This window comes from Anser cygnoides, chromosome 1, assembly GCF_040182565.1.
Source record: "Anser cygnoides isolate HZ-2024a breed goose chromosome 1, Taihu_goose_T2T_genome, whole genome shotgun sequence".
Classification (NCBI taxonomy): Eukaryota; Metazoa; Chordata; class Aves; order Anseriformes; family Anatidae; genus Anser; species Anser cygnoides.
This window is the reverse complement of record NC_089873.1, coordinates 72,661,863-72,689,314: the sequence shown is the minus strand read 5'-3', so window position 1 is coordinate 72,689,314 and position 27,452 is coordinate 72,661,863. Positions and strand designations below refer to the sequence as shown.

General features: G+C 41.8%; 1 protein-coding gene across 9 annotated transcripts; it reads right to left on the bottom strand.

Annotated features, from left to right (window-relative positions):
* Positions 1-90: 90 nt before the first annotated feature.
* Positions 91-26,034, bottom strand: LOC125180935 (protein mono-ADP-ribosyltransferase PARP12). Of its 9 annotated transcripts, XM_066990287.1 has the most exons (15): positions 25,374-26,022; positions 24,872-24,964; positions 22,986-23,118; positions 20,171-20,423; positions 19,948-20,091; positions 19,537-19,605; positions 18,867-18,968; positions 16,470-16,593; positions 15,138-15,307; positions 12,449-12,565; positions 11,830-11,926; positions 11,336-11,417; positions 7,463-7,593; positions 2,818-2,969; positions 91-2,182 (listed from the first exon to the last, which is right to left on the bottom strand). In XM_066990287.1, exons 1-15 carry the CDS (start codon positions 25,661-25,663, stop codon positions 1,899-1,901), a joined length of 2,241 nt encoding a protein of 746 aa, XP_066846388.1. In that variant the 5' UTR covers positions 25,664-26,022; the 3' UTR covers positions 91-1,898. The 9 variants fall into 9 exon arrangements, with proteins under 9 accessions (XP_066846388.1, XP_066846390.1, XP_066846389.1 ...); XM_066990289.1 differs by lacking the exon at positions 19,948-20,091 and having other exon boundaries at positions 25,374-26,030; XM_066990288.1 differs by lacking the exon at positions 24,872-24,964 and having other exon boundaries at positions 25,374-26,009.
* Positions 26,035-27,452: the final 1,418 nt, after the last annotated feature.

Genomic DNA, 27,452 nt, shown 5'->3' with positions numbered 1-27,452 from the left:
GGTGCTGAGCATCTACACTAAAATGCAAAACTACATCCACACAGTTGCCCAGTTTAGAAACACGGATGAAAGGAAGACAGTAAGCATATGTATTAAGTAGCTAGTTTACTAGATGTGTTGAGTTTTGCCATCCTTTTACAAATAGAGACAAACTGCACATTAACAAGATGAAAAGTGACTGAAAACACATTTTATTTGCAAACATGCCAAAACCCAGTGATTTAGGAACTCTACAGGCAAACCAAAAGTGAGAGAATTTGAATATAGGTAAAACCTTCCCATTTAGTGCATTATTGATATGTTTTCATTTAGTTCTAAAACAGTCATTCTAATAAGATATACTAGTTTTATGTATTTTCCCATTCTCTGGGTAACTTTGAGAATTTGAGTAGTACACGGGATTGACAGACTTGTGTTCAAGATGCAAATTACTAGGAAGCTATTCATGTTATTGTAAAGCTTATCTTAAATTACCATTAGTCTTTCTTTAGCCTCAGCAACAGTTTCTGTCTCAATAGCTACACTGCCAGAATATCTTTCTGCAGAAGAATATCTTTCTACTTTCTTCAATTTACTTACGAATTCATTAGTAAAATTCAGTAGAATCTCTATATGACATTATCCTTTTGGGATGAGAAAAAACATCTAACTTAATTAAAAGGGTTTAACCACTGTTAGTATGGTTGTACCTCACTGACAAAGACCAAAAAAAAAATACCAAAAAATGGACCAAATTAATCAGTATCCAGGATCACTGTGCTCGAAGTACTAAGAGGAACTACACTTGACAGTGAATTCTCAAATGAATGCACTGTGTGCAACAAAACACATATACGAAATGCCTTAGGCCAGTAGTTCTACCACTGGCCTCAAGATAAAATAACTGGTCTCTTCCGGTTATTTTTTATTTTGGGAAAAACGAAAATTTACATACACAAGTAGGACTGAAAAGATCAACGTTTCTTAAGATGTTTCTCTGGTCCTACAGCATTTGCTAAGCAAGTGTTCACAGTGAGAAAGTACATGGCCACATTCACTTGAAAGCCTAGCTGACTGTCACACAGCCTTTATGTACGTACAACCATTAGCTGCAGCCAAACCACCAAATTTTAGTTTAGCTTATTCACAGGTCGTGATTTTCATAGTTTCACTCCAAATGCATTTCTGTATAGGTCACAGAGCAAGTTACTGCAAATCTGCAAAAAGAATTTGATCCAGCAATTTCCTGATCAAAACAGCAGCTGCCGTTGTACAGACGAAACTTCTCCAGTTGAGAATTTACAACATGAAATTAAACTAAACTTTTCATTCTTTGTTTTACCATTTTAAACTTGAAACTAGTACTGGTATTAACAAACAGCACTTTGAAAACTAAGTCAAGTCATTCTTATATACACTGATTTGTTTAGATTCATGATAGACAAGAGGATTGAGTACAGTCATACTCTGCACTGAAAAGAATTTTCAAGTCTCTACAAAGCCTTCAGCATTGCAAAATGCTGTTAGAATCTTGAGAACTGCTAAAAACCAGAAAGCTTAAAAACTACCATACCATTAATTATTGTCTTAACCAAACCTGTTTATAAAGAGAAATTCTCTCTACTCTATTTCCAAGAAAATGTGTTTACAATTATTTATCCACAGAAGTTGTAGCATTCAATTTCCTGTCCCATGATTCTGATTTTTCTGCTATGGTTATCCAAATATCTTTGCTTCATTTGGGAGAGAAAGGGAGAAGACAAGGAAATTAGTCTCAACAGATATAACATCTGTTTTGCCAGTCCTCCTCAACACAAAAATTCTTTGGATTAACATTCAAAAATGTTGTATTAAAAAGAAATATGAGAACACCTGCAATTTGGAAGATAACATGAGGGATACAAACAGCTCTGATCACTTCAAGATATAATACATTTTTTTTCTGCCTCCTTATATTCTATCAGATACTCTGGGTAAATTTGATTTTTTTCAAAGATAACAAAAATGGAGGGATTTAACTCGTTGTCCACACAACTGTCATAAAACCAAAGTCCGTCAGCAGACCTTGTTGGGGGGCGAACATAGTCTGCCCTGCCTTGAACGTAATCTCCAACCAATACACGAGCCATGAACATGACATTTGGTTTCACTGTAGACTGACAGTATTCATGGGAATATGAAGCATCTCTAGCAAAGTAACTTCCTAGAAAAAAGGTAAAAAAACATATGGTTATAAGGGATTTGTATAAAATGACAGTGAAAACAGAGCATCACCTTTTTCAGGAGGCATTTGACCCAACTTTCAGGTCTCCTCTTACTCAGTTTACACAATACTGTAGAATGCATTTACTTATTTATTTTACAAGAGAAAGGGTTTCACCTCAGAACTTCTATTTGGAATTTGCTATTATAGGAATAATTATAAAGAAAAACCAAACATGGCATAAAAACACTACAGGTATGTGTGTTGTTATTAGAGGGATAGACAAGGAAACACAAAGACCTTCCATGATCATGCTGAGGGAATGCACACCTTCTTGTTCCCTGCCATGAGTATCAGCTATTTCTCTGGCAAGTCTAAATCATGACCTTGAATGTTTAGAAGATCCCACCTCCAGCTACAGGGGCTTTTTCAAATTCCCTCAACACCTTGTGAAAAAGCATACCCCTGCACAAAGCAAATTCTTGTCCTCCCCAGAGAGAAGGAAGATGCTAACACCAATTCCTACTTTTTTTTTTTTTGGGGGGGGGGGGGGGGGGGGGGGGGGGGGTCTTCATCTTTAAAGACTTCAAAATCAGGGGGTTCTAAGGTCTGACACTCAGTCATTTCCTACATACCCTTTCCATAGTTGGCTCCATTGCTTCCACAAGTTCTCCAGTCAAAGTTGTTTATGCAGATATCTTCCAGGCGGGCACCCTTGGTTCCATGGAACAGGAGCCTTTCGTTTACTTCCTTCTTTCCAGCTTCCTTCTTCATTTGCTCCTTTTTCCTAACAGAAAAAGGCAGTATGGGAGAGCATGAGCCATGGAAGAAAACTGAGAAAGGGTTTAAAAAATAATTAAAAGTACGTGATGTACATGTAAATATCAGCTGGATGAGATTTCCTGTCTGCTTTCTCCTCCCTCAGCTTGGAAGATGAGACAGACTAGCAGTATGATGAAAAATTGCAAGATGAATGATCTACAAATACCAGTGCCCAGCAATTCTAGATCAATTCATTGACAAAAGCCAGAATTAAGCAAGCATTGACACTACTACAGTCCCCACAGCTTTTGCTCCTGTGCAGGGTCATACTAGTTCTGCTTCAATGTCTCCTGTCCCTTCCCACATACACACACAAACGCTGCAGAGCGGACGTTGTACTAACCCCAGAGCCGCCATGCTTCAGCAGTAAATAAAGCCTAGAGGCAGCTTGTTCTTTGCTCCTCCAGCAGACTGAAACTGCCTTGCACATGGGGCCAATCATCCTGCAGGAGGACAAGGCTGTGCTGAGACAAGCTTTCAGCATGCACCTGACATTCCCTGTATCAGCCCTTCCATCATAACCCTCCACCACCCTGAGCTCCTGCCCGTGCAATTCTGCTGAGGAGACAAGAACCAGAAAGAGATAAACTGACCCTCCCTTCACCACTGAAGACCTTATTAATTTAAGGCCAGCATCAGATGGCGAGCTATGAGCAGTACCAAAAGAGGAATCACAATGGGAGACTTAACTAGTATCTCCCATCACTACTGCACAGCATCATGACCTTCCACAGATTTTCAGAAGCTGCTGAAGTGGACAACAAAGTAACGTTCTTCAGGAAGTTATCAGCTACAAAGTTAACAGACCAAGGTAGAGGGGAGAATACTTCCAACTTGAAAACTGCCTTAGTGAAGTGATAAGAACAATGGACTACAATTCGTTGATAGAGAACTTCATAACTATGTCGAACTCTGCCTGGTTAGTTTAAATGTCTCATCAGAGGAGGATTAAAAGTACATAAAATTACATGTTTTCAGGTGCCTAAGTTTTGCTAGATAGAAGTGTTTTATTGAATTACTAGCCAATAACTTCCTGGGTTCAATTACTTCACAGGTCAAAGTACTTATTTGAGAAGTATTTTTCATCTTCATTACCATTGAGAATGGTAATGAAATGGTCCTAGAATACTTGTATTATGTATCCGTGCTTTTGTTTTAAACTAGACAACTGTTCTATGCAACAACTTAATCTGCTACTAAATGCACTTGAACGTGGTCACTGTCCCTGCTGCCAGCTCCAATCTGCAGGTATGTGTCTTGGCACAAGTACCAAGAGTTTGAGATCACTGATGCAGATGTTGAAAACCAGAAAAGAGCTTTGGAAAACAGAGATCATAATCTTAAAGCGTAAGGATGCACCATTCTCACTGAACACTGACTTCATTAAGAAGGGGTACTCAAACTCTTGAAGAAGCCTTAAAAAAATCTGACTGGAAAAAAAGGGGCCTAAGCACCCTTACCCTTGCCCACTTCTTTTTTCACACAGAATCACACAGAAGGGTGATGCCGTCTGGCCCAACCCCTGCTCCAGCAGGGCCACCCAGAGCAGGCTGCCCAGGACCACGTCCTGGTGGTTTTTGAAGATCTGCAAGGAGGATCTGGAAGATAGTTTCCTGGCGCAGCTGGTTAGTGAGCCTACCAGGGGAGGTGCCCCGCCAGACCTTCTGTTCACAAACAGTGAAGGACTGGAGGGAGATGTGGTGATCGGGAGCTATCTTGGGCAGAGTGACCACAAAAAGGTAGAGTTCTCTATTCTTGGCAAAGTCAGGACGGGGATCAGTAAAACTGCTGTCTTGGACTTCCGGAGGGCAGACTTTGAGCTGTTCAGGACACTGGTTGGCAGAGTCCTTTGGGAGGCAGTTCTGAAGGGCAGAGGAGTCCAGGAAGGCTGGGCACTCTTCAAGAAGGAAATCTTAATGGCTCAGGAGCTGTCTGTCCCCACATCCCCAAAGACAAGCCGGCGCAGAAGAAGACCGGCCTGGCTGAACAGAGAGCTGTGGCTACACCTTAGGGAAAAAAAAGAGGGTTTATGACCTTTGGAAAAGAGGGCAGGCCACTCAGGAGGACTATAAGGATGTTGCAAGGCTGTGCAGGGACAAAATTAGAAAGGCCAAAGCTCATCTGGAGCTCAATCTGGCTACTGCTGTTAAGGATAACAGAAAATGTTTTTATAAATACATAAACACGTATTATGGATGCAGGGGGAGACTTAGTGACAAGAGATGAGGAAAAGGCTGAGGTGCTTAATGCCTTCTTTGTCAGTCTTTAGCAGCAAGACCAGTTGTTCTCTGGATATCCAGTACCCTGAGCTGGTGGAAGGGGATGGGGAGCAGAATGTGGCCCTCATAATCCACGAGGAAATGGTTGGCGACCTGCTACAGCACTTGGATGTACGCAAGTCGATGGGGCCGGATGGGATCCACCCGAGGGTACTGAGAGAACTGGTAGAAGAGCTGACCAAGCCACTTCCCATGATTTATCAGCAGTCCTGGCTATCAGGGGAGGTCCCCATGGACTGGTGCCTAGCAAACGTGATGCACATCTACAAGAAGGGCCGGAGGGTAGACCCGGGGAACTATAGGCCTGTTAGTGTGACTTCAGTGCCAGGGAAGCTCATGGAGCAGATTATCTTGAGTGTCATCACACAGCACTTGCAGGACAACCAGGCGATCAGGCCCAGTCAGCATGAGTTTATGAGAGGCAGGTCCTGCTTGACGAACCTGATCTCCTTCTACGACAAAGTGACATGCTCAGTGGATGAGGGAAAGGCTGTGGATGTGGTCTACCTTGACTTCAGTAAGGCCTTGGACACCGTTTCCCACAGCATTCTCCTCAAGAAACTGGCTGCTCTTGGCTTGGACTGGCGTACGCTTTGTTGGGTTAAAAACTGGCTGGGTAGCCAGACCCAAAGAGTCGTCGTGAATAGAGTTAAATCCAGTTGGAGGCCGGTCACTAGTGGCGTCCCCCAGGGCTCAGTACTGGGGCCAGTTCTCTTCAATATCTTTATTGATGATCTGGATGAGTGGATCGAGTGCACCCTCAGTAAGTTTGCAGACAACAAGTTAGGTGCATGTGTCGATCTGCTCGAGGGTAGGAAGGCTTTGCAGGAGGATCTGCATAGGCTGGACCGATGGGCTGAGGCCAACTGTATGAAGTTCAACAAGGCCAAGTGCCGGGTCCTGCACCTGGGGCACAACAACTCCAAGCAGCGCTACAGGCTGGGAGATGAGTGGTTGGAAAGCTGCCTGGCAGAGAAGGACCTGGGAGTATTGGTTGATAGTCAGCTGAATATGAGCCAGCAGTGTGCTCAGGTGGCCAAGAAGGCCAACAGCATCCTGGCTTGTATAAGAAGCAGTGTGGCCAGCAGGGCTAGGGAAGTGATTGTCCTCCTGTACTCGGCTCTGGTGAGGCTGCACCTTGAGTAGTGTTTAGTTTTGGGCCCCTCACTACAAGAAGGACATGGAGGTGCTTGAATGTGTCCAGAGAAGGGCAACAAAGCTGGTGAGGGTTCTGGAGAACAAGTCTTCCGAGGAGTGGCTGAGGGAGCTGGGGTTGTTCAGCCTGGAGAAGAGGAGGCTCAGGGGCGACCTTATCGCACTCTACAGGTACCTTAAAGGAGGCTGTAGTGAGGTGGGGATTGGTCTGTTCTCCCACGTGCCTGGTGACGAGGGGGAATGGGCTAAAGTTGCACCAGGGGAGGTTTAGGTTGGATGTTAGGAAGAACTTCTTTACTGAAAGGGTTGTTAGGCACTAGAATGGGCTGCCCAGGGAAGTGGTTGAGTCCCTGGAGGTCTTTAGAAGACATTTATATGTAGAACTTAGTGATCTGGTTTAGTGGAGGACTTGTTAGTGTTAGGTCAGAGGTTGGACTAGGTGATCTTGGAGGTCTCTTCCAACCTAGATGATTCTGTGTTTCTGAGGAGACTCCACAACTTCTCTGGGCAACCTGTGCCAGTGCTCCGTCACCCACAGAGCACAGAGGGGTTCCTGATGTTCAGAGGGAACCTCCTGTCTGCCAGTTTGTTCCCACTGCCTCTTTGGCACAAACAAGTGTTTTTAACAAGTACTTTGTATACTATAATGGATAAACATTTGTAACAGACAGAATGCACGTGCAACAGGCAGTTTCTGTTCAACCCCTCTGACAATATACTATTCCATGCCACTGTCAATATCCTCATCACAGTTTTGTGTCATTCATGTCTTTCTGTCACTCCCTCCTTCACCTTCGAAGGAGTCATGCAAACGGAAGCTCTCCCTAGGAATATGGCTTTCTCTGGTCCATCTTAGACTGATAGCACTTAGTCACTTAATTTCACTCCTCAGTCTGCCCCTAAGAAGGAAATACCAGTCAAGTTAAAGCACAGGTGGCAACCTCTTTCACTTCCCAGGAAGTAGATTTAGGACAGCAGTTCTTGCAGACCCCCTGCCCTTAAGGATGACAAAACAAATACTAACCACTGAAATACTTTCCAGAGTGATGGATTCTGAATCCTTTGTACTCTAACGATGTTGTAGGTTTTCATAGTCTGCTCAAACTGCTTCTTTATTTCTTTGTATTCAGAGGATATGTTACTGATCTCCACTGCCTATAAAATATAAACCAAAGCAGAAGGCATGAGGCTTCAGTTAGCTCATAACACAGAGAAGCCTGATTACGGCAGACAAACATTCAGAATGGCCCTCAAACTATACGTAAGGAAGTTGATTTAATGATTTAAATTGTTGTGAATAATTAGGACAAACAATAAATATTTAAATCAGTATGTCACTCCTGCTCTGCAAGGACACCTCACCTCTCTTCAGGAAGGACACTGAAAGTGAGGAAGAGGTCAATTAAATTTTTATCATCTCCAAGTAAGAGTTGACACTGGTAGCTATAAATCCCAATGAAAGAGTAATCTCAAAAAGCAAACTTGACTGATAATTTCAGATAATATTAGTTTTATGAACAAAGTTGATTAAGAACAAAAGTATTAGATAACAATTATCATTTGTAACACACATGCAGTCTCCAAGCATCAAACCTCCTTAACTTTCCAAAGCTAAAACTTGGAAAGTTGCATTTAAATATAGATTTAAGGAAAAAAAAAAAAAAAGCTACATTTCTAAACATGAGAGCAATTAAGATTCTAATAGGAATGTTACACTAAATACCCACGTAAACAAATACATTTCTTCCTTTCCTAAAGAAAACAAAGTCTATTAATCCACATTTTGTGTTTAAAAATCCGTGAAGAAATGCACATTTTTCCCAGAGAAAAGTTAATGTAAAACAATTTAAACATGATTTGTGCTCTTCTGCTTACATCGTGAATAATTTTCCCAATTTTCTCTAATCTTCTAGAATGGGCACTTATATTCTGTAAACTAGAATGAAAATGCCTAATGCTGGCAGACTGATGTCATGCAGTAAGACATTTTACTTTATTCATGCAGTAACGCTTTTCACTTTACTGCTGCCGAAGTCAACTGAGGAATCAAGAGGACTTAAAGTGAGAGACCCAGCAACCCACCTATCGAAGGCGTGTTTTAAGAAGGAAAGCTGTGGTCATTCAGGGAGGTAATATGAAATCAATACTTCAGCCTATCAGTTGAAAGCTGCACATTTTAGAAGGATAAATTTGTAGAGGAGATAAAACAGGGATTAAATTTTACAGGTGCATATAGATAAAGGAGTGTTTTTCTAGATATCATGTCTAACCCATGCATTAAATACTTAATGAAGAAGAGGCTTATTTTATGAGAGTCTTATAAGGATCAAGAATAAAGTCAGCTGCACAAGGAAGAATTACTTCTTTGTATTTATTAAAAAGTTTTTACACAGTTGAAGAACTTTTCCCATGCCCTAATACAAGAATATTTTGCAAAGCCTCTTCACAATGCAACACAAAACAATTTGGACCAGCTAGTATTTATTATCTGCATGCTTTCTGACACCACAGCTCACTGTCACCTACAAGATGAAAATTATGTCAACATATTGTAGTACTACATCCTTTATTGATACATAAACGATTCTTACTTGGACTATAAAATACGCTTTTGCTATGTTCAATCTTTCGCTAAGGAAGTGTAAACTTTCTAGGTACAACAGAATGTCAGCTACATGGTACAATGCCTAAAGCTGTAAGATGGGTACTTCAATTATTTTATGATGTGATGGCTTCCAATCAACGAAGACAGTTCTACTTTGCATAAACTCTCTTTTGGGATAGTCTTTATTTCCCCAAAGATGCAACCCCTACTAACAAAGGGTAACACCACCTTGCTGTTGCAGGTTGGTGCTTAGTAATAACAAAACTTCTTTAGCTCTTTTCGTCTTCAGACTTAAAAAGGAAAATCCTAGCAAGGACAACCATTTGCTAACCCATTATGACACATCAGCTTCCGTCCTTGATACAGCACAGTAGTCTTCAGCACACCAGTCTTCAGCACACATTGTCAGGATTCTGAAACATAGCTGCCACATGAAGACTAATCCACTGACACAAAAACATACCACCTTCATCACACACATTTCTCAGTTCTACATTAAAGATACAATTCAAAACCCAACATGAAGTCCCAGAGAAAATATCAATTCCTTTTTCGCCTTTAAAAGGTTTATCAGCTACTAACTTTGTCTGTTAAACAGCAAAGAGATTCACACCAATTTTCCAATTGGTGTTTGTTACCAACATCTAACATGCTTTTCATATACTCTACTTTCTATAGCACTATGACTAAATGATTTACAGATTAAGACACTGCAACACTCAAAGAACAAGCAATGTTACCAAAACAGAGCTGCTCTTCTTAAGCAAGAAAGACTCTCTCCCTATCTCATAGGTGTTCCTTTTTATAACGGGTCACTTCCAGTGCAGCAAGGTTTGCCAGAATTATTTATCAGTATCTGAAGAGAAGGGAATTCATCAGGTCATAATTGTCAGATGTTACGATGGTCACCACATGCATGCAGAATCCCAGCCAGTCCCAATATTACCTACTGCAAAAAACATGCTTAGGGCCACACAGAATTATTTAATCTAGCCCAGGTTTTCATTTTTAGTACCAAAACGTACTGTGGGCTCTGTCATTTTTTAGGTACAGAATTAACGTTTCCTTTCATATGAAAGGCATTTAGTTTGTAAATTAAGAGACAGTTTTCTTAGGTCCCAACTCAACAAGCAAACTGAGCTCTAGAAAACAAGATGATCTTTAATTTCACACATCCGCAAAAGTTCCACCAGAGATACCATGGATCTGCATGTCACATTCCAAAGCCTCTCACACACACTTCAGTGACTCCAGAAACATCAAAATGAATGGACTCAACTGAAATTTTCAGACTGAAACTTTCAGAGTAAATAAGGGAAGCACTAAGTGCATACAACTCATAGACCTAACAGGAACTGAGCTACCTGTCTTCCCGTCATTCTTTTGAAAAAAATCAAGCCTACGTTGAAAATCAAGCTTTATTCAGATAAGCTGCTAAAAAGCCAAGGGAAGAGCCAATGAGCTGTCTTTGTTATTGTGACAGAGCTCAGAGTATCACAGGTCCAGTTCTTCAAAAGGTCTGGCTGCTAGGTTCCCACACAAACTCTTACTAGTTCAACCATCAGGTGCTAGACACCTGAAACTTTTACAGTCTGAAAAAATTAGTGGTTTTGTTGTTGTTTGCCTGTTTGTTTTTCTACTAATTGTGAAAAACAACGATGTGAAGGGAGTTAATGTACCAAGCAATTAACTTAAACTTTACCTATTGATTTTTTTAGCAGAACTGTATTTAGATGAATTTGCTATACACACACACAGACAGATACTAGTATTACATTCAGTAAGGCACAATCCAACAGAAGGTAGTCAGTGTAAAATTAAACATTCAGGACAAAGCAGAGTAACAGAAACCAGCCCATGGAAGCTAAGAGACATGATAATTCTGGTTCTCATGCCTTTCCCAATGTATTAACACTAGGGAAAATCAAGTACAAGGAGTGAGAATAGCAATGGAGCTCTATGTCAATTGAAAATAGCCAGAAGGAATTCTCAGTCTGAAAATGTATTACTTCTGTCCTGCCCTTAGCTATCAGTATGTCTGTGCCAATACAATTTGATCAATATCACACAAGATTTTGTAACAGTCAATGAGTAAAACCTCTTGTGCTCAACATGATGCACTGTTCCTTAATCAGGGTCAAAAACAGTATATAAAAGGACAAATATAACACCGAGAAGCATTTTTTTAGTATACTGTAGGACTTCAACAGTCTGTGTTTCTCTTCCAGTAAGACTACTTTTTAATATCATTAGAGTGAGTAATTAAAACAAACAAACTAAAAAATAAGATACCTTGTATTTTGAGTCAGGCAAGGCAAATGAATCCCAGTGGGGAGGACAGGCTTGATTTGGAATAGACGAATCCCTCTGACTGCTAGCAAAGGGAAAGAAAGTGCGAAAGTGTTATCATTTCTAGTTCTGCTCTGACTATTCAATTTGGCAGCATCCCCTTTGGGCAATTCCTACATTTAAAAATAAACAAAATAAACCACAGAGAAATTGGGAAACAGACTCATTTTGTAAGCTGCCATTCAGTTGTCACAGTCCTCTTTCATGTGCCAATTTAAGACATGAATGTCCATCACCAATCCTGTGGATGTGGTACCTGGAGTAACATGTATCCCAGAAATGAGGCAATGCACCGAGCAGGCAGCTCATCATATAGCAAGTGGATATGTTTTCTTCTAGCAACAGCTGAATTCTTTGCACAACTACTATCTACACTGGCAGCAATTTTGCCTTATAAATACTTCTCAAATATGAAACAGCTTAAGGGCATCATTTACCTTTGCTTTATCTTCTGCACTTCTTCATAAGACACAAACTTTGGTCGCCTACAGACCCGTCTTCTAGTTTTAGAAGAAATGTTTGTCTGGGTCATTTCTAGAGGGAAAAAGAGAAAGGAAAATGAAAAAATGTAATGAATAAGTCTAGCAGATAGGGTCATTAATTAATGATAATCATTCATTAATGAAAAATGGCATATTCATTGTCAATGCTATCTGCTGAAGAATAGTTGCGCAAAGACTACGTAAGCTTCTTGTCCTTCCCTGTAACTCTTATTCAGCCTTTGCCTATCTTACTTGCTCCTATACGTCATTCGTGCTTTTCAAAAGTTGCTCCAGCAGCACAGAAGGGGAGATTACCTCACTTCAGGTTTACCATGACTTTATGTGAAGACTTCGATCTTTTGATTTCTGCTCCTATGTGAGTCTAGAGAGCATCAAGGAGTAAGGGGGAAGGGTACTTCTGTAAGGAATTTCCTCACTTCTGTCACCACCTCATTTCCAGTGAGTAAATCTGGTAACATTAGTAAAGGCATAGCCTTGAAAAGCTGGGATAGTTTGCAAATTAACCTCTGTAAAACCCTGCATAGTTGTAAATGAGAACCTTTAAAATGAGTACCTTTAAAATTGAGCTGGTAACCATACAAGCCAGCCTGGAAAGGTACGATGGCATCTGGATCTGCCAGATACAAATTCTCAAGTATGTCAGAAGATGGCGAGTTCACAACATCACCTTCTCCCTTTAAGAAAAAATCGAACAAACAAAAACACAAGAGAGAGAGAAGAGTAATGATTATACACAGTCAAGACTAAACCTTAGATAACTAGTTTGGGTAGAAGGAAAGAGGAAGCAATGAAAAGGATGAACAGGGATCCAGCCAGAACCGTTGTGGCCTATTGTGAGTACCAAACACTCCTAAATATGTGGACATACATAATACCGGACATACAAGTATCCCATATAAATCTCTGTAACAAATATAGTTCTCTAGTGTACAAACCAATGTAAAACATCAGAGTATGCTGACGGAGACACTTTCTATCTAAGCTGCTGATTGAAATCAAGGCCCAACTTTACCAGAGCCACTATAATTATCATCTTCCCCTACCTACCTTTCCCTGTCCCTGGATCAACTCTGTGTTCAGCCAAGAAAACCGTTTGTGCAGCTACACTGTGAACCAGGTAGGGAAAACTGATCTTCCTGAGAAGACGGAGAGATGCCTTATTTATTTATTTTCCTGCATTTCTCTGACCAGTGCCCCCTACTCCTGACCCTTGGTAATATGGTTATCATAACTAATGCCATTTTGTAGAGTAAGCAGCCATTATCTGTAAGTGAGCTGGTCATATATCAGCCCCCCTTTTCTCCCTCCTCACTAGCCTTGAAGGTCCTGGGGTGCCAGGCTGACTTCTTCCCTCCCTTCTGGTCTTGAAGGCTCTGGGCATCAGGCCAACTATTTCCCTCCCCGCCAGTCTCCGAGATCCCAGGCACTTGGCCAAACAGGATGTGGTGACCCTGTTACAGCCCAGGGAAGTGTAAGAGCACATGAAGCACTGCCTGTAAAGTCAAGCAGCTACAGGTCCTAAGTGGGACGTGGACTGGAGCTGCTGCTGGATGCCAAAACCCATGATTCCCCAGCAGCCAGGGATGCCTCCACCATGGTATGCTTCCTTCAAGGACCGAGTGACTCATAATCCAAGTATTCCAAGTGTAGATTGTGATTGTTATATTGCATGCCAAGTGTTAGGATTTGACCCTTTGGTGGAGTAGCTCTTCCCCCAAACTCAGCTGTGGTTCAAGATTAACTAACATTACATCATTCCTCTATTGTCAATGGGCAACAGGTGTAACAGGTGAGTACAAACAGGTGAGTACAAAACTCCTTGATCATGTTTCAAACCCTTATGGCCTGGATCATAGCTGAGTCTATGAAGTACCAGAAATGGACATTCTGGAAGATACCAGAATGTCAGAGTTGGTGGAAAATACCAGATTTTCCTTGTCTATCTCATAACCAGGACGTAAAAGTACTAAGAGTCAATCGTCTTGTGATCCTGTAAATACTGGTCATAAGCAAAGAGCCCCTTGAGCTCTTCAGGATAGCAGTGGGCTATGAACCAAAACTCCCCCTAAGCTGGCATGTCTCTCAGGGCAGACTCCTCAAGATTCTGAGATATTCTGCTGCATATGCTGCAAAAAGAGGAAAGTGAGTAATTCACCAAAGGCCAGACTTGTTGAGATTCAACGATCATCTGCTGAATACGCCGATGAAACAAAAGGGTAAGTAATTCACCAAAAAGAAAAATGTCCCTAAAGCATGCAACTAAGTTTAAGAAACCCCTGTACCTTGCAGTAAGTCTCATGTGAACCTTGCCATTCTCAAATCTTTAACTAAATCCCTAAATATCACAGAAACTAATTCTGTGGTTTACCATAAAATGTTAATAAAACCTAATTCCTGTTAAGTTCTAGCTTGTCCAAATTAATTTGTGACAGACCCAGCCTGCAGAGGGTTCAGATGCTTAGAATAAACACTAACTAACTGTAAGATATGCTGATTATAAAATACTGTGCTATGCTGATCATAAAACCTGGTGCTACATTAATTACAAAATTCTGCGGAATAATAAAGCTTCAATTATAACTACAACTTAGTAGCATCTTCATTCTGCCCAGGATCCCTAAAGAACCTGTCTGTCCCCATAGCATCAGATGGCAATTTTTCAGATAGATCACTCTCTCATTAAAGAGGATTTGCCCACCCAAGGAAAAAGGTGATGTTTGACTTGAGACAGCAATCCTTACATCTCTGAGGCAAAAGGGCAATGCTTAAAACAGGCAAGACTACTTCCTGAATAATTTTAAAAGGTACATATCTCAGGGATAGTATGTAGAAGACATGGACAACTCCAAAAGGGAATCTGATGACAGAAACCAGCAAGCATCATCAAAAACAGTCAACGTAAGCTGAAAAAAAGGGTATTTTGTCTTCTTGCATTCACCATGAAGATCTTTGTCAAGAAAGCAGATTTGACAAATCATCCAGGTACAAGGAAAGATAATTGCTTGTACTGAATCTCACTGTAAGGAGAAGAGGCGTGTTCCTTCCCCTCCAGCCTGTCACCATTTTACCACATCTGTTAGGAATATCTGTAGCTTCCCTCCCTTATTTGATGCTAAAATTCAAGCACAAGTATTTACTTAATTAACCTCGTTTGTGTAAAAGGAAGTGGAGGGAAGAAGCTCCACACATTCCTTCAGGAGTGATTCAAAGCACAGGATGAGGAAGGTGTACAGGATGTTGACTTGCCTGTTCTCCATATTCAATCCACTGGCCTTGGTCATTCTGCCAATACCAAATCCACTTTGTAGTCAATACAAACATGGGTTGTGTGACAGATGATGGTGTAGAGAGGCGTCGAAGCAACGAAGAGGAGCAGGTCATTGTCTGGAAATTAATGTTCTTATCTGCTGTACTGTAAGGACAAATTCAGAGGTTTATTACAGTAAAAAGTACAGATTTTAATAATCTAATCCCCTGTTTAATCTGGTGCAATCTTCTTTAATATAATGTGACTGTCTGAACTTAATTAGGCCTGAAATAAGAGTATTTTCCACAGCATGCATGGCAGCTCTGAAAACTGCTTCCAACATTCAGAAGTGAGCTATGGCCTGTGAGAGAGCGAATATCATCTCAGTCACTAGCCACATTACATGCTGCCAGCTTCACAGACTTTCTGGGGCTACACACACAACAGGCAAAGGTTTCTGCAGTAAACAAATGCACACAGCAATTTTTCTCAGTAGAAAAATGAAAGCTGGTAAGCACTTTACTGACTTTGCCAAAAACACCTGCAGCTTATCAGCTTTGTTCTTTTTCTGTGGTTACAAAGAACACAATCACAACTGTGAGTTTTACAAATCCCACTGCCTGGAGCTACATGGAATTTTACTCTTTGCAGTCTTGAAAAATTAACTTGAGGCGGCCTCATCTTGGGAATCTTGCTTGTGATTTGCACCACGCAGCAGCCTAGTCAAGCAGCAAATCAAAATAATTTTCTGGCTTAAAAGGCAAGAGCCAAAATGACAATGTCAATTTATCAAGGGCAAACTTGGGGTCCCCTACCAATCCAGCTGACTTACAGTGTGGATTTCAGAAAGGAGTTAAAGGAAAAATTAATGACCCTAGCATACATTGGGAAAGTGAGAGGAAAAAGGAGAGGGAAAGGGAGAGGGAAAGGGAGAGGGCATTTCATAATACAGACCAGCTCTGAACTACTGTTAAGAGACCTAACTTAGTTAGTAAAAATACGTTATGATTTATTACTTGAAATACTAACACTCTAAGCACTGAATTCCACTTTACTCTTATTACTCTGCAGAGTTTTAAATGCAAGATACTGACGTGTTATACTTTAGAAGATGAAAATGGGGTGATATTTCCATACAGTCACTTTTACTTTTCTCCTTAGAAAGGAAAAAAAAAACCCTCATCTTTGTACATTCCTCCCAGACTCTGAGGACTAATCAGACTAATCAGAAGTTATGGAAGTCAGACATCTCTAAGAAGAAATCAAGAGTTTTCCCTCATAGGCTCAACCACAGCACTTTAAGCAACCAGTCCAACTATGAATATACCTGTTCATTTTTGGGTCACAATAGGCCTTTTCAATTTCCTCCATCATGGAAAGGTCATTCCAGGTGAACCCATTAAATACTTGCCATCGATATGGCAAATGGTAATGAATCGATCTGCATTTGTCTGTAACGAGATCAGACTTAGTCAAGAGCTCTGCAATCACAGAAAGTAAAACAAGACAAGAAAAAAAAAAAAAGGAACAAACACTTTTTGCATTCTTTGGCTTTACCTCCTGGGCTTTGGTATGAACAATAAAGACAGACCACTGAAATTAGAAATGTGTTGAAACGATAGCGGTGTGTTTTTCTTTATTATTATCTAGAAAATCCTGCCAAATGTATTCAAAAAAAAAAACAAACACAACTGTCTCTTTGCTGGGACACGACTTTGGCAGCTGGGAAAGCAGAGCCACAGACAAGAAGTTAGTGTTTATATGTCACATCACCATGTTTCTCAGCTGTAAAGGGGCAAGTTTACAGGCACTCCAAAATAGTTGCTTCTCTTTCCCTCAGTCCCTTAGAGCTTCTGAGCTCATTAACAAGATGGACTGTTAAAGTGTTTTCTTTAGGCCCAGCCCAACGAATGAGGCAGCATAAAGGACTGCAATACTCCACAGGATATCCTGCAAGAGAGACTCTACATTCATCCTGGAACATGTAGCACACAGTCCTGCTAACAAGACTGTTAGACACCATTGGAATTGCTGCTTTGCTTCTCAGAACATGGGAAGCAACAACTTCAGCTGCCTTATATGTGGGACCTGTGTTACACAGAAAGGGGAAGACTTTTTTTAGGTCTGTGAGTTTGAGTTCAGACCTTAACGTCTCTGCATGAATGCACGCTGCTCTATACAGGCACAGTCTGACCTCCATACCTCCCTGTTAGGGTAGCTGATGCGCACTCCACATCTGAGTACGGACCAAACCTCTTATTCACAACTTTTGAACCAAACACCGTATGGCTAAACACACTAACTCTCCAGTGGTTGGGTTTAGCTGTTTGGTGGTCACAGTATAGTCGCTTTGAGCCTGGGCACACCATTCACACCATGCAAGTCAAAAAGTTCATAACCTTCACCCTCAAGCCTGGTCTTAAAGAAGCAGAGAGAGTCTGAGAAACGTGATACCAGGCTGGGGTATCTGCTGCAGAGACAGGGCCAAAAAGTTTTATCATTCCTTTCCCTTGACGTTTCTGACCACAAAATATATGACAACTAGCCCTGTTTATGAAAACAGAATAACTCACTTCTTTTTTCTTTTTTTCCTTCTTTCTGTTGATAGGGGTAGAACACACCCTGTCTTGAAAGCACCATCTCTAAATTAACTTGAAAAGCTATAGAAAAAAAAAACCACACTTGGTCTCTCTGGGCTAGATTTCATTTCTATGGTTCATAAAGTACCCATAAAAGGCATCATTTATTTTTAAAGCACTGCCTCTCTTCCAAGTAATGGTGAAGAAGAGGCATTATCAAGCCCTTAAGTGGGAAAGAGTAATTTACTCATTTGATTCAGAAAAGGAGCTTCTGAGGGGAGAACTGCATCTTTACAAGAACACAAACCCACTACAGAAATGCTAAACACACACAAGCATCTGAGACCAAATGATCTTCAAGCAACTAAGTACGTACTTCCTAAGCAAAAAGTGAACACAGTCTGACTTAGTTAAATGGTCTTTTGCCAAGACCAGGAAGTCAGAAAGGGAGTAGAAATTTAGAAAGTGACCAGACAAGTTGACCAGAAGAAAAATTTAATGCTACATCCCTCTTATCCAAGGAAGCCTAAATCACTTAAGGCTTAGGAGACTGTTCTGGGACTGTGTCTGAATACAACTGCTTATACTTATATTTTCCCCAGATCCCTATTATTGGCCACAGCAAGAATCACATTTAGCTTACATAGTACAACTACTGTGTTTTCTTAAATCGTTGTAACAGGTCACTTTTTAAAGGACTTAATGGGGCAAGAATACGCCTATTATCAGACATCCATAAGACACAACAGGAATAAAGGATGACATATGATCAACCATCAGCATAAGGCCAGTTGTTAAATTGATCTAATAGCTACAGAAAGTATAACATTTAACAGTTAAAGGGTTTTAGAAAATCATGCCCAAGGCATGACCTCATCAACGTGACTGAAATAGACCAAAAACATGTTATCAAAAGGAGGGAGGGTTTATGTGTATCCACTTGAATTTCCTGTGATTATGTCTGCAGTTCTAACAGAGTTCATTACTGACTTGGAAACAAAGTGAAACAGTGAGAATGTATAACTGGCCATGGACAATGCTGAGGTGCTGACACGCCATGTGCCTCCACTAGTCAGAGCCATTGAGTGGACAGTGCCTCTTCAGACACTGCTCTCCAAAATACTATTATTTCTTGTAAGGCTTACCGTTATGTTTGCAGTACTTCCAGACATAGAACAAGCAGATCTCGTCACTGTTATCTTCCTTCTTGTCCTTCAAAGTGTTCGCAGAGGAATCGTCTTTTTTACCTAACAAGAAGGAACACATCAGTCCTTTATTTACCCTGTGAAAACAATCCCATGAGAAAGATACTGCATTTGACATTTGATCCCACACATAACAAGGAGTTGACTGTAATAGCCAAGCCAAGCACTTCAGGATCTGACTATCCCTGTATTCTGAATTAGGCCTTTGAAGCCAAGGCCCTTCTGCCCAGGAGGGCAGGAGATGCAAGAGTTCCTATTCACACACTAGAATGTGTATCAATATAACCGCTCTACTGCTAAAGCTGTATCCATTCCTTGGGGACAAGGAAAAGATCACAGACACACAACTCCCTCTCCCTCCCAGGAAGGAAGCAATGGGCCCAGAACTGTTCCCAATTGCTCCCCAGACTGGACACACACATGGCTATGCTGCACAATGCTCAGGCAGAAATCTCAACACTCCTCTGCAGGCTGTCTGACACTTTCTGCATATGGTATGGTAAGCTCATAAGCTGCTCTCCCACTACCACAGGGAGCTGTAGGACTGTATGAAACCAAATCCCGGTGAGAACCCCTGATCTCAGGACTGGAGAGTAGAAAAAATCCATACCTTCTTCTTTACCTCTGGCACCTGCTGGCAACTGGGGTTGGCTCTGAGGAGGTTCGTTGCTACTGGGATCTGCATGAGAAGACTGAATGAATAGCAGTGCTGTAACAGAACCTCAGCTAGCTGGCAAGATCCCGATTTGTGTGTTGAGGATTACATTCAGCACAGATCATTTTACAGGGCACTCCACTGCTGACAGATCAGCAGTAACAGTTAAAAATTCCAGCTAGTCACAACTATCAGCAGCCACTCGATAGCAATATTACACACAATAAGAAGGCAGCTCTCCCTCCCACATGACTTAGCCACGACTTACTCCATTCCCAAATGCAGATCAACAGCAGAATCGGAAAAAAAAGTTCCATGTTGTAAGAGGTGAAATAGGAAAAACCATTGGTATTTATTTAGATTCACCTTTCGAAGGTGGTACATGCACCCCAGAGCCCATTGTGGTTTCTAAAGGTAGCTTCTGTTCTTCGCTGTTTGTATCTGCCTGCTTTTTCCTCGATGTTTCTACTCGCTTGTAGTTGTAAACACGGAAGTGACGATGGGGTTTAGCTGTGAGGTAAGGAAAGAACAGCTTCTACGTCTGTCAATCTCAAAATCTTATTTAAACCCATTTCTTCTTACAACTTACTTTTCTCCTTGTTCTGTTCCTTGTTGAACTCCACATGCTTGTGATCATATATAATTTGGAAGTTTGAAACTATCTTCGCATCAATGCCTGCAGTTTCCAACACTCTCCGCGGGTGTTCATCCAACAGCTTATGGGATCTCTTGCATACAAAAAATTTACATTTCCCTTGGAGATAGTGTCGGCAAATATGAAGCCTGCTGCAGTTGTTTTTCTGGTTGCAGACACCATCCCTTCTGTTGTAAAATTGGCAGACCTATAAACAGGGAGAACAGATACAACACAAAATGGAGAAGCACAGTAGATTCAGTGATTTTTTTCTTTGTTATCTACAGGCATTCAGCTTCTATGGCAGAAAAACTGATAAGAAGCACTTCTGTACTGTGTGGGTGATGTTCATTGGCATAGGTTGCCCAGAGAGGTTGTGGAGTCTCCCGCATAGCACAGAAGGGTTCCTGATGTCCAGCGGGAACCTCCTGTCTGCCAATTTGTGCCCACTGCCTCTTGTCCCCTGGCACTGGGCACCACTGAGAAGGGCCTGGCTCTGTCCTCTTTGCCGTCTCCCTTCAGGTATTTATAGACATTTGTACACATTGCTCAGATCCCCCTGAGCCTCCAGGCTGAACAGTCCTAGCTCTCTCAGCCTCTCCTCATAGGAAAGATGCTCCAGTTCTTTCATCAGCTTAGACCTGTAGGCCTTGGCTGAAGAGGCTTGTAGGTTACCACTAGCGACAGCCAAGCAACAGGAGAGCATACTGTGAACATAAACATGGACTGCCTTCAACAATACAACCTATATGTACCTTTTATAAGACCATGCTCCTATGGAGATGCATAAATGCATAATGTTCTCGGTCAACCTTGGTGTACTATACAAAACATTCAGTTTTGTATGGGTAAAAGGCCAATAGCTTTAGTGTTTTGTTTGTTTGTTTGTTTGTTGGAAAAATACTATAAAGTTGTGAAGAACAGCAAGAGTGTTGAACCTCACCACGGATGGGGATTCTGCACAGCATGCCATGGCCCCACCATAGATGTCTGTCTGATGCTGTATTGTCACATGTTCCCACAGCATCAGAAGGGACAGATAAGATGTCTTCTTGTAAAAAGCATCATAATAAACCACAAAACCAGAACAAAGCTGTGCCTCAATTAAACTGAGAACACACTATTTAGCTGCAGCAAGAAAACACACTGCCCCTTGCATTTGCCAGCAAAAAGAAAAAGGAGAGCCAGAGAGAAGGCGAGGGAAAGTATAAGAAAATCCTGATTCTGGGGTACTGTTGCTTTTTCTTACCCTGCTCCCAAGTTCAGTCCACAGAAGAAAAAAGATTCTTTTTGCTTGAGGGTTTTCATTTGTCAGCAGGCACACATGCAGTTAGCATTTCTAAGCAAGAAAAGTGAAGCAGGCTTTCATACCCCTGCCTCAGCTCTCAGGTTGTAGAATGGCCTAAGTCAATGTTTTCCACTGATTGAGCTATTTTACTCAGTAACAGGAGTTACAGTGCTCTACTAGCAGCGATTATTGATGCCCTCCAGAAGTGGCAGATCTACAGATAAGAGTGTAAGAGTAATACCAATCAATGATGGCTGATACTATCTGCTCATTACTGGGAGTAACTAAACAAGAAACACTTAGGTTGTAGATGCAGCTGAGCTGGATGAAGATTATTAATCCTCCTTGCTCATCACCATTATGCTCCTTGAATCTGCCAGCATGACATATTTTAAAACACCAAAAAATGCTCTATTTTGTCAAAGTCCATCACTGTCACAGCAGGGAATAAGAAAACAATAGAACTGTTATGCCAACAGATCTGCGGAGACTATAACTTCCAAAAGACAAGAGCAGCAGGCAGTACTCCAGTAATTTCTTAACCAGGAACAGCTGTAGCCAGAATAGGATACTCTTGGCTTTGAAACAGTACTTTGAAAATTGTACTACCCATATGCACATGCACACAAAACCAGAGATTGCATTGTTCGGCCAAACTTAACAAAATCAATTACTTACATACAAACTGAACACAGGTTGCTTTGTAGGAAAGTAACCTCAGTTTTTGTAGGAAAGCCTCAGTGCACTTTTGAAGGAGCAGATTTTACATGAAACTGACTGCAGTCAGTTGGTCATTTTCTCACAGATGTTTCTCACTCTTCTATGCCCATGAGCATCAAAACATGCAGGCCTATGTAGGCTGGACAAGAAAAGGGTTGCTTGCTTCCCAGTTTCCATTATCTCTTGGCTAAGAGCCAACAAATGTGGTTTTTTGCTAGGCCTTTATACCCTGTATGCATGTATGGTGACTGTGATCTTTCACCTCCATCTTGCTTACTTCACCATCTGTAAATCTCTGATGAAGTTGCTGACGTCTTTTGTTTGCTTGTTTTGAGTAACGTTATGGGCATCCTGTTGGGCTAACAGGAAGAGGAATGGCACACAGAACAGGCCAGATGGAAGCTTGCTGTACGTTTCCTGCTGTCAGAGGGTAGCTCTTCTGCTGACAAGTCATATGTGACAAGGCCTAAACCAAGTGCAGGCCTTCTGCTATATAAGCAAGCAAGATGCTCCTCTGTGTTTAACAGTTTTATTGCTGTTATGTTTTTTTAGTTATCAGTACATGGCATTTCTACAACCCTTGCTCTTTAGCATTTCTTCTGGTGCTTTCACAGACAGCCATTCCCATTCATAGTTCATTCAGACTAATCTTAATATTTCTGGTATAACTTAAGAGCTTGAAATTGAGATCAGACCCCCACCTTCTTTCTTACCCTTTCCTATTCCTAATAAACAAAAGCTTAAAAAATCAGAACAACTCACATCGGGAAGGAAGAAAGGGTCATTTTGGAGAAGCAGGACTCGCAGTTCATCCTCACTGAGGCCAGACAACTCATGGGTCTTTAGGACTTTTTTGTTCTCAGCGCTGCTGATGTCATGAGAGTACCTACAAGCTCTGCAAGAAAATAGACAGAAATATCAGATGTTCACTTTTTCAGTCAAGTTGGTTTAAAGAGCCTTAGATAACATACAATTTGATAAAAAACATGGAGAGAAAAGCACTTCGGCAAAAGCTTCTGTGAACATGCAGATAATAAATTAGCAAGAGTATGAAGGAAGCAGAATAATCACTCTGAAATACAGTACTGTTATTATCCCCATTTTTAACATAAATGTGGCCAGACCACTTGTAAGAAAGCACAGACACAAAGCCAAGTCTGTCTGCCCCACACTTTCTTCCTCTCCAGTAAGAGGCAAGTCAAGTCACACAACCTGAACAGCTGGAGGGAATGCTGATTTTAGAGGATATACGTCAGCAGTGAGGGAAGTTGCAATGAGCTCGATTTCGTGCATGTAAAATGTTGTCTTAGGGATGGCATGTAAAGAAAGATGCAACAGTCCGAGAGCCCAAAACAAAGAGATAATGAAACTGAACACAACAGAATGTTATCTCTACTGGGTGGGAAGTTTTAAAACAACAACAAACCACAACATCCATGGAAGTTCATGAACTTGGAGTTTTGGATAAAGGAATGCTTAAAGGACACTAGTGAAATGCTGGCACCACTTACTAACTCAAGATAAACATGTTTAGTGAGTATGAATTACAAAGAAAGAGAGATTCTAATTTTTTGCATGTATTTGTAAAGATATTTCAAAATCAATGGTATGAGGAGAAATAAGGTATATCTACGCAATAATTTAATGCAGTAAAATAGTTTCCTGAAAGCTTGCCCTTCAAAAACATAATTTGATATAGCCTTAAGGCTAGACATATTCAACCAATAAGTACCTGTTACCCTGTCAGACTCAAACCTCTGTTCTGTTTTTCCTTTTAGGCCCTAGTTAACTACTGAAGATTGTGATAACATTTTACCTGACATGCTGAATTACATTACACAATTTTATGTAGACATTTCACCACCCAACTGTAGGACACATTGCTTTGTAACCAAATAAATAAGAATGCAAGGTCTGAAGGGCAGGAATATGCCATTGCCAGTCCTGAGAAACAATCTTCTAAGGATACTAGATTCTGCACCCACTTGATGCCACCAACAGCCACACAACAATCTATATCACTTGAGTATTCATTTCTAAGTCAAAGGTTGAAACAGCCCAGAAATGCTATGATGACTCATCAACTGTGGTTTAGCAATACATTTAGAAAAAAAAAGCAATGAAAAGCTACTGGTCAGACACAAGTTAAAAGCTGACTTAGTTTGACTAAAAGTCGTGATTTCACTGAACAGGAAGACCCCAGTAACTTGCACAGATGTTTTCCTTTCCAACAAAAAAGGATGCAAGATCTGGAAACGAACCTTGATTAAAATCAATTAAAAATTAACCTGTCTTGATCCATGTGGTCCATGTAGCCCTCTTTCTGTCTCCTCATTTTAATCAACATCCCTTCGTCCCCTAAATACACCTGAAAGGCATATTCTTCCTTGTATTAGTTATTAATACACACAAAGGCAATTTTAAACGCTTAGCACTACTGAGAGGGTAGGAGGCTGCCCAGGAGTGCTCCAGCATGACAAAGGAAATCATTGCATATTTCTGTTCTTCCAGTGGGGGTGCCTATGTGCACCTGAAGATATTTCTAACTGCAAATCCTACGTAGCCTTATCTTACCAAGTCAGCAAAGCAACAAAGAGTAACAGAGTTTTAGCAGCCTAGTATTTCACTTGTACCATCTGGATACACACCGGGCCTTTCCTCTCCAACTCCTTCCCATCTGAGCGTGTGAGGAACTGCTTTGTAGAGGCAGAAGGCCGGTGATAACACCCCAGGACCAAGAGCTGCAACAGAAGCCTCCGACAGGAAATTCTTCTTTCGAGTTCATTCTCATTGAACTGCTTTCCATTTTCATTTCTGCATTTGTGTTTCATTTTCCTGACTTTTTTGTTTGTTTATTTACTTAGCTAATAGCTACCAGATTCGGTTAGCCCCGGGGAAGGAAAAAGAAAGAAAACAAATCCCCTGAAAGGCTGCTTGGCCTGCCCTTCGCATCCCCCAACAAGGGCAGAAAAGGGGGTGCTGCGGACAGGAAATGAAGCCCCATCCCCAGCAGCACCTGTCTTTCAGGGCTGCTTTGCTTTTCGCCTCACCCTTGGCACAACATTTCACCCATCCACACACCCACACACCCACAGAGCAGACGGAGGTGCCCCCCTGCCCCACAGCCGCCCCCCGGCCAAGGGTGCCCACCTGGGGCCCAGGTTGCACTTGCCCCTGAGGTGCAGCTTGCAGAGGTGCAGGCGGTCGCAGCCCTGGCACTCCTTGAGGACACAGACCCGCACGTCCGACACGGCCAGCACCTCGGCGGGGAGGCCGTCATCTCCAGTCAGCAGGAACCGCCGGGGCCCCGCTGCCTGCAGCGTCTCCACCAGCTGCTGCTCCGACAGGTCGATGTGCTCCCGGAGCTCCGTGAGCCCCAGTCGGCCGCCCTGGGCACACAGGGTCTTGGTGAGGAAGCTGCACACCACCGGGTCGCTCATCGTTGCCTCTCTGCCTCGGGAGACAAGGAGGCAGGCGACGAGGCAGCCTCTTGCCTTCAGGAATCGAAACTGAAGGCGTGGGGCGGAGCGGCAGAGGGCCCGCCTGCTCTTTGCATGTTGTTGTTGGTTTTTTTTACTTTAATAAAAGAGAAACTTCGCAGCCTGATATAATTCTAGTGTTCGTGTCGTGCTGCTGTTGGTTTTCTGTCTTCTGTGTTGGCAGGGAGCTGCTTGCCAGTGCCACGGTTGTGTCCTGGCAGAGGGTGCAGAGCCAAGAAGCGGTTCCTGATAAAATGCTGGAGTAGGAGTGCGAAAAAGGAGACGCAACTGAACCAGAAAGATGGGGGGGCTGAGTGTCAGATCCACCAAAGTTCAGCTTTAACCTTCAAACTCTCCGGCAATGCAAGCCAAAGAAGCAGGCAGGATCACCCACCCCCCCACCTCAGGAAGTTAATTACCCCTGACAGAGAAGCGGATGCCGGCTTGTGTTGCCTGGTACACACAGCCACTGTGTGAGCGATTGCTGGTCATGTCACAGTACCTCCCAAAAGATCAGGACCGAGATGTGCACTCTGTGGTTTTGGAAAGTTGTGGAAGGATCTTTCCATCAGGCATGTTTCCCTATACTTGCCCCCTTGCTCTGATATCGGAACAAATGAAGTTATTTAAATAAAAGAATAGAAAAGGAGGGGTAGAAAGAGGAGTGTACCATATCAACTCTAGTTTCAGAAATGTGCATTGGTAGTTCTGGGCTGGCTTGTGTCCCAGACATGCGTATATACGTGTGTTCCCAGGTTGTCAACAGGTTGTCAGGGATGATATAACTCAGATCCATACATGATGTAGGTTTAAATCTGACTGATAAAGTAGAAAATAAGCAGTGAGTCAGCAATCTATTGCCAATGCCAAGCAGTAGAAAATAATAATGAAACTAGCAAACCTTTCAGTCATTTGCTTACGTTTATTTGTCTTCTGTTTTTCAGCCAATTCCAGTGAAAATATGCATTTGCGCATTAATCCACTTAGAAATGTCAACTACGTGGGCAGAGGAGTTTCCTGGTTACAGCTTTGGAACAGTGTAACAGCATGAAATGGGGAAATGGAAGTGAAGGACTGCAAGCAGAAAGAAGCTGCAAATACAGCCTTGGCAAGCATGTTCTATTGCTCTGAAATACACTTAAGGAGGGTCTGTGGTCAGTCCTCAGTAAAAGCAAAGAAACTTTACTGGATGTATTCTGCTAGTTGGTATAATATTTTGCAAACATAAATGCCCAGAGTAGTTGACTTCCTCACCAACTTCTTCAAACAGAACCTGTTTATATAAAGTAGCACAGCTGGGTGAGACAGAAGGAATTGCCATATCGAGGTGCCCCAGAGCAGTGTTCTTCTCTCAGGGCAGTGAGTGTTTCTAGCTATAAATACAAAGACATTTGCTGAAAGTTAGAAACTATTGAAAAAATGGTTGAGCAAATGTAACCTCTTGCTTCTGCTGAAAATGTAATCCCTGTAGCTCTTTCTCTCTGCCGTCCTCTACTTCCAGCCAAAATGTCTCCTTGTTTGCTCTGGTTCTGGTATTCCTCTGACTCCTCAGTAAACTCAGTCAGCTTTCAGAGACTTGCAACAGGAAAATTGGCTGGTATGAGGGAAGTATGAGTGGAAACCGGTGTGTCCAAGCATCAGAACAATTAAAACAGCAGCCTGTGTTGATAACCAGAGAGATAGTTTAAGGCAGTAAAACTGAGAAATAACTTGTTTCTCTCAAGCCACAAAGACCCATGCTCTGTAGCAT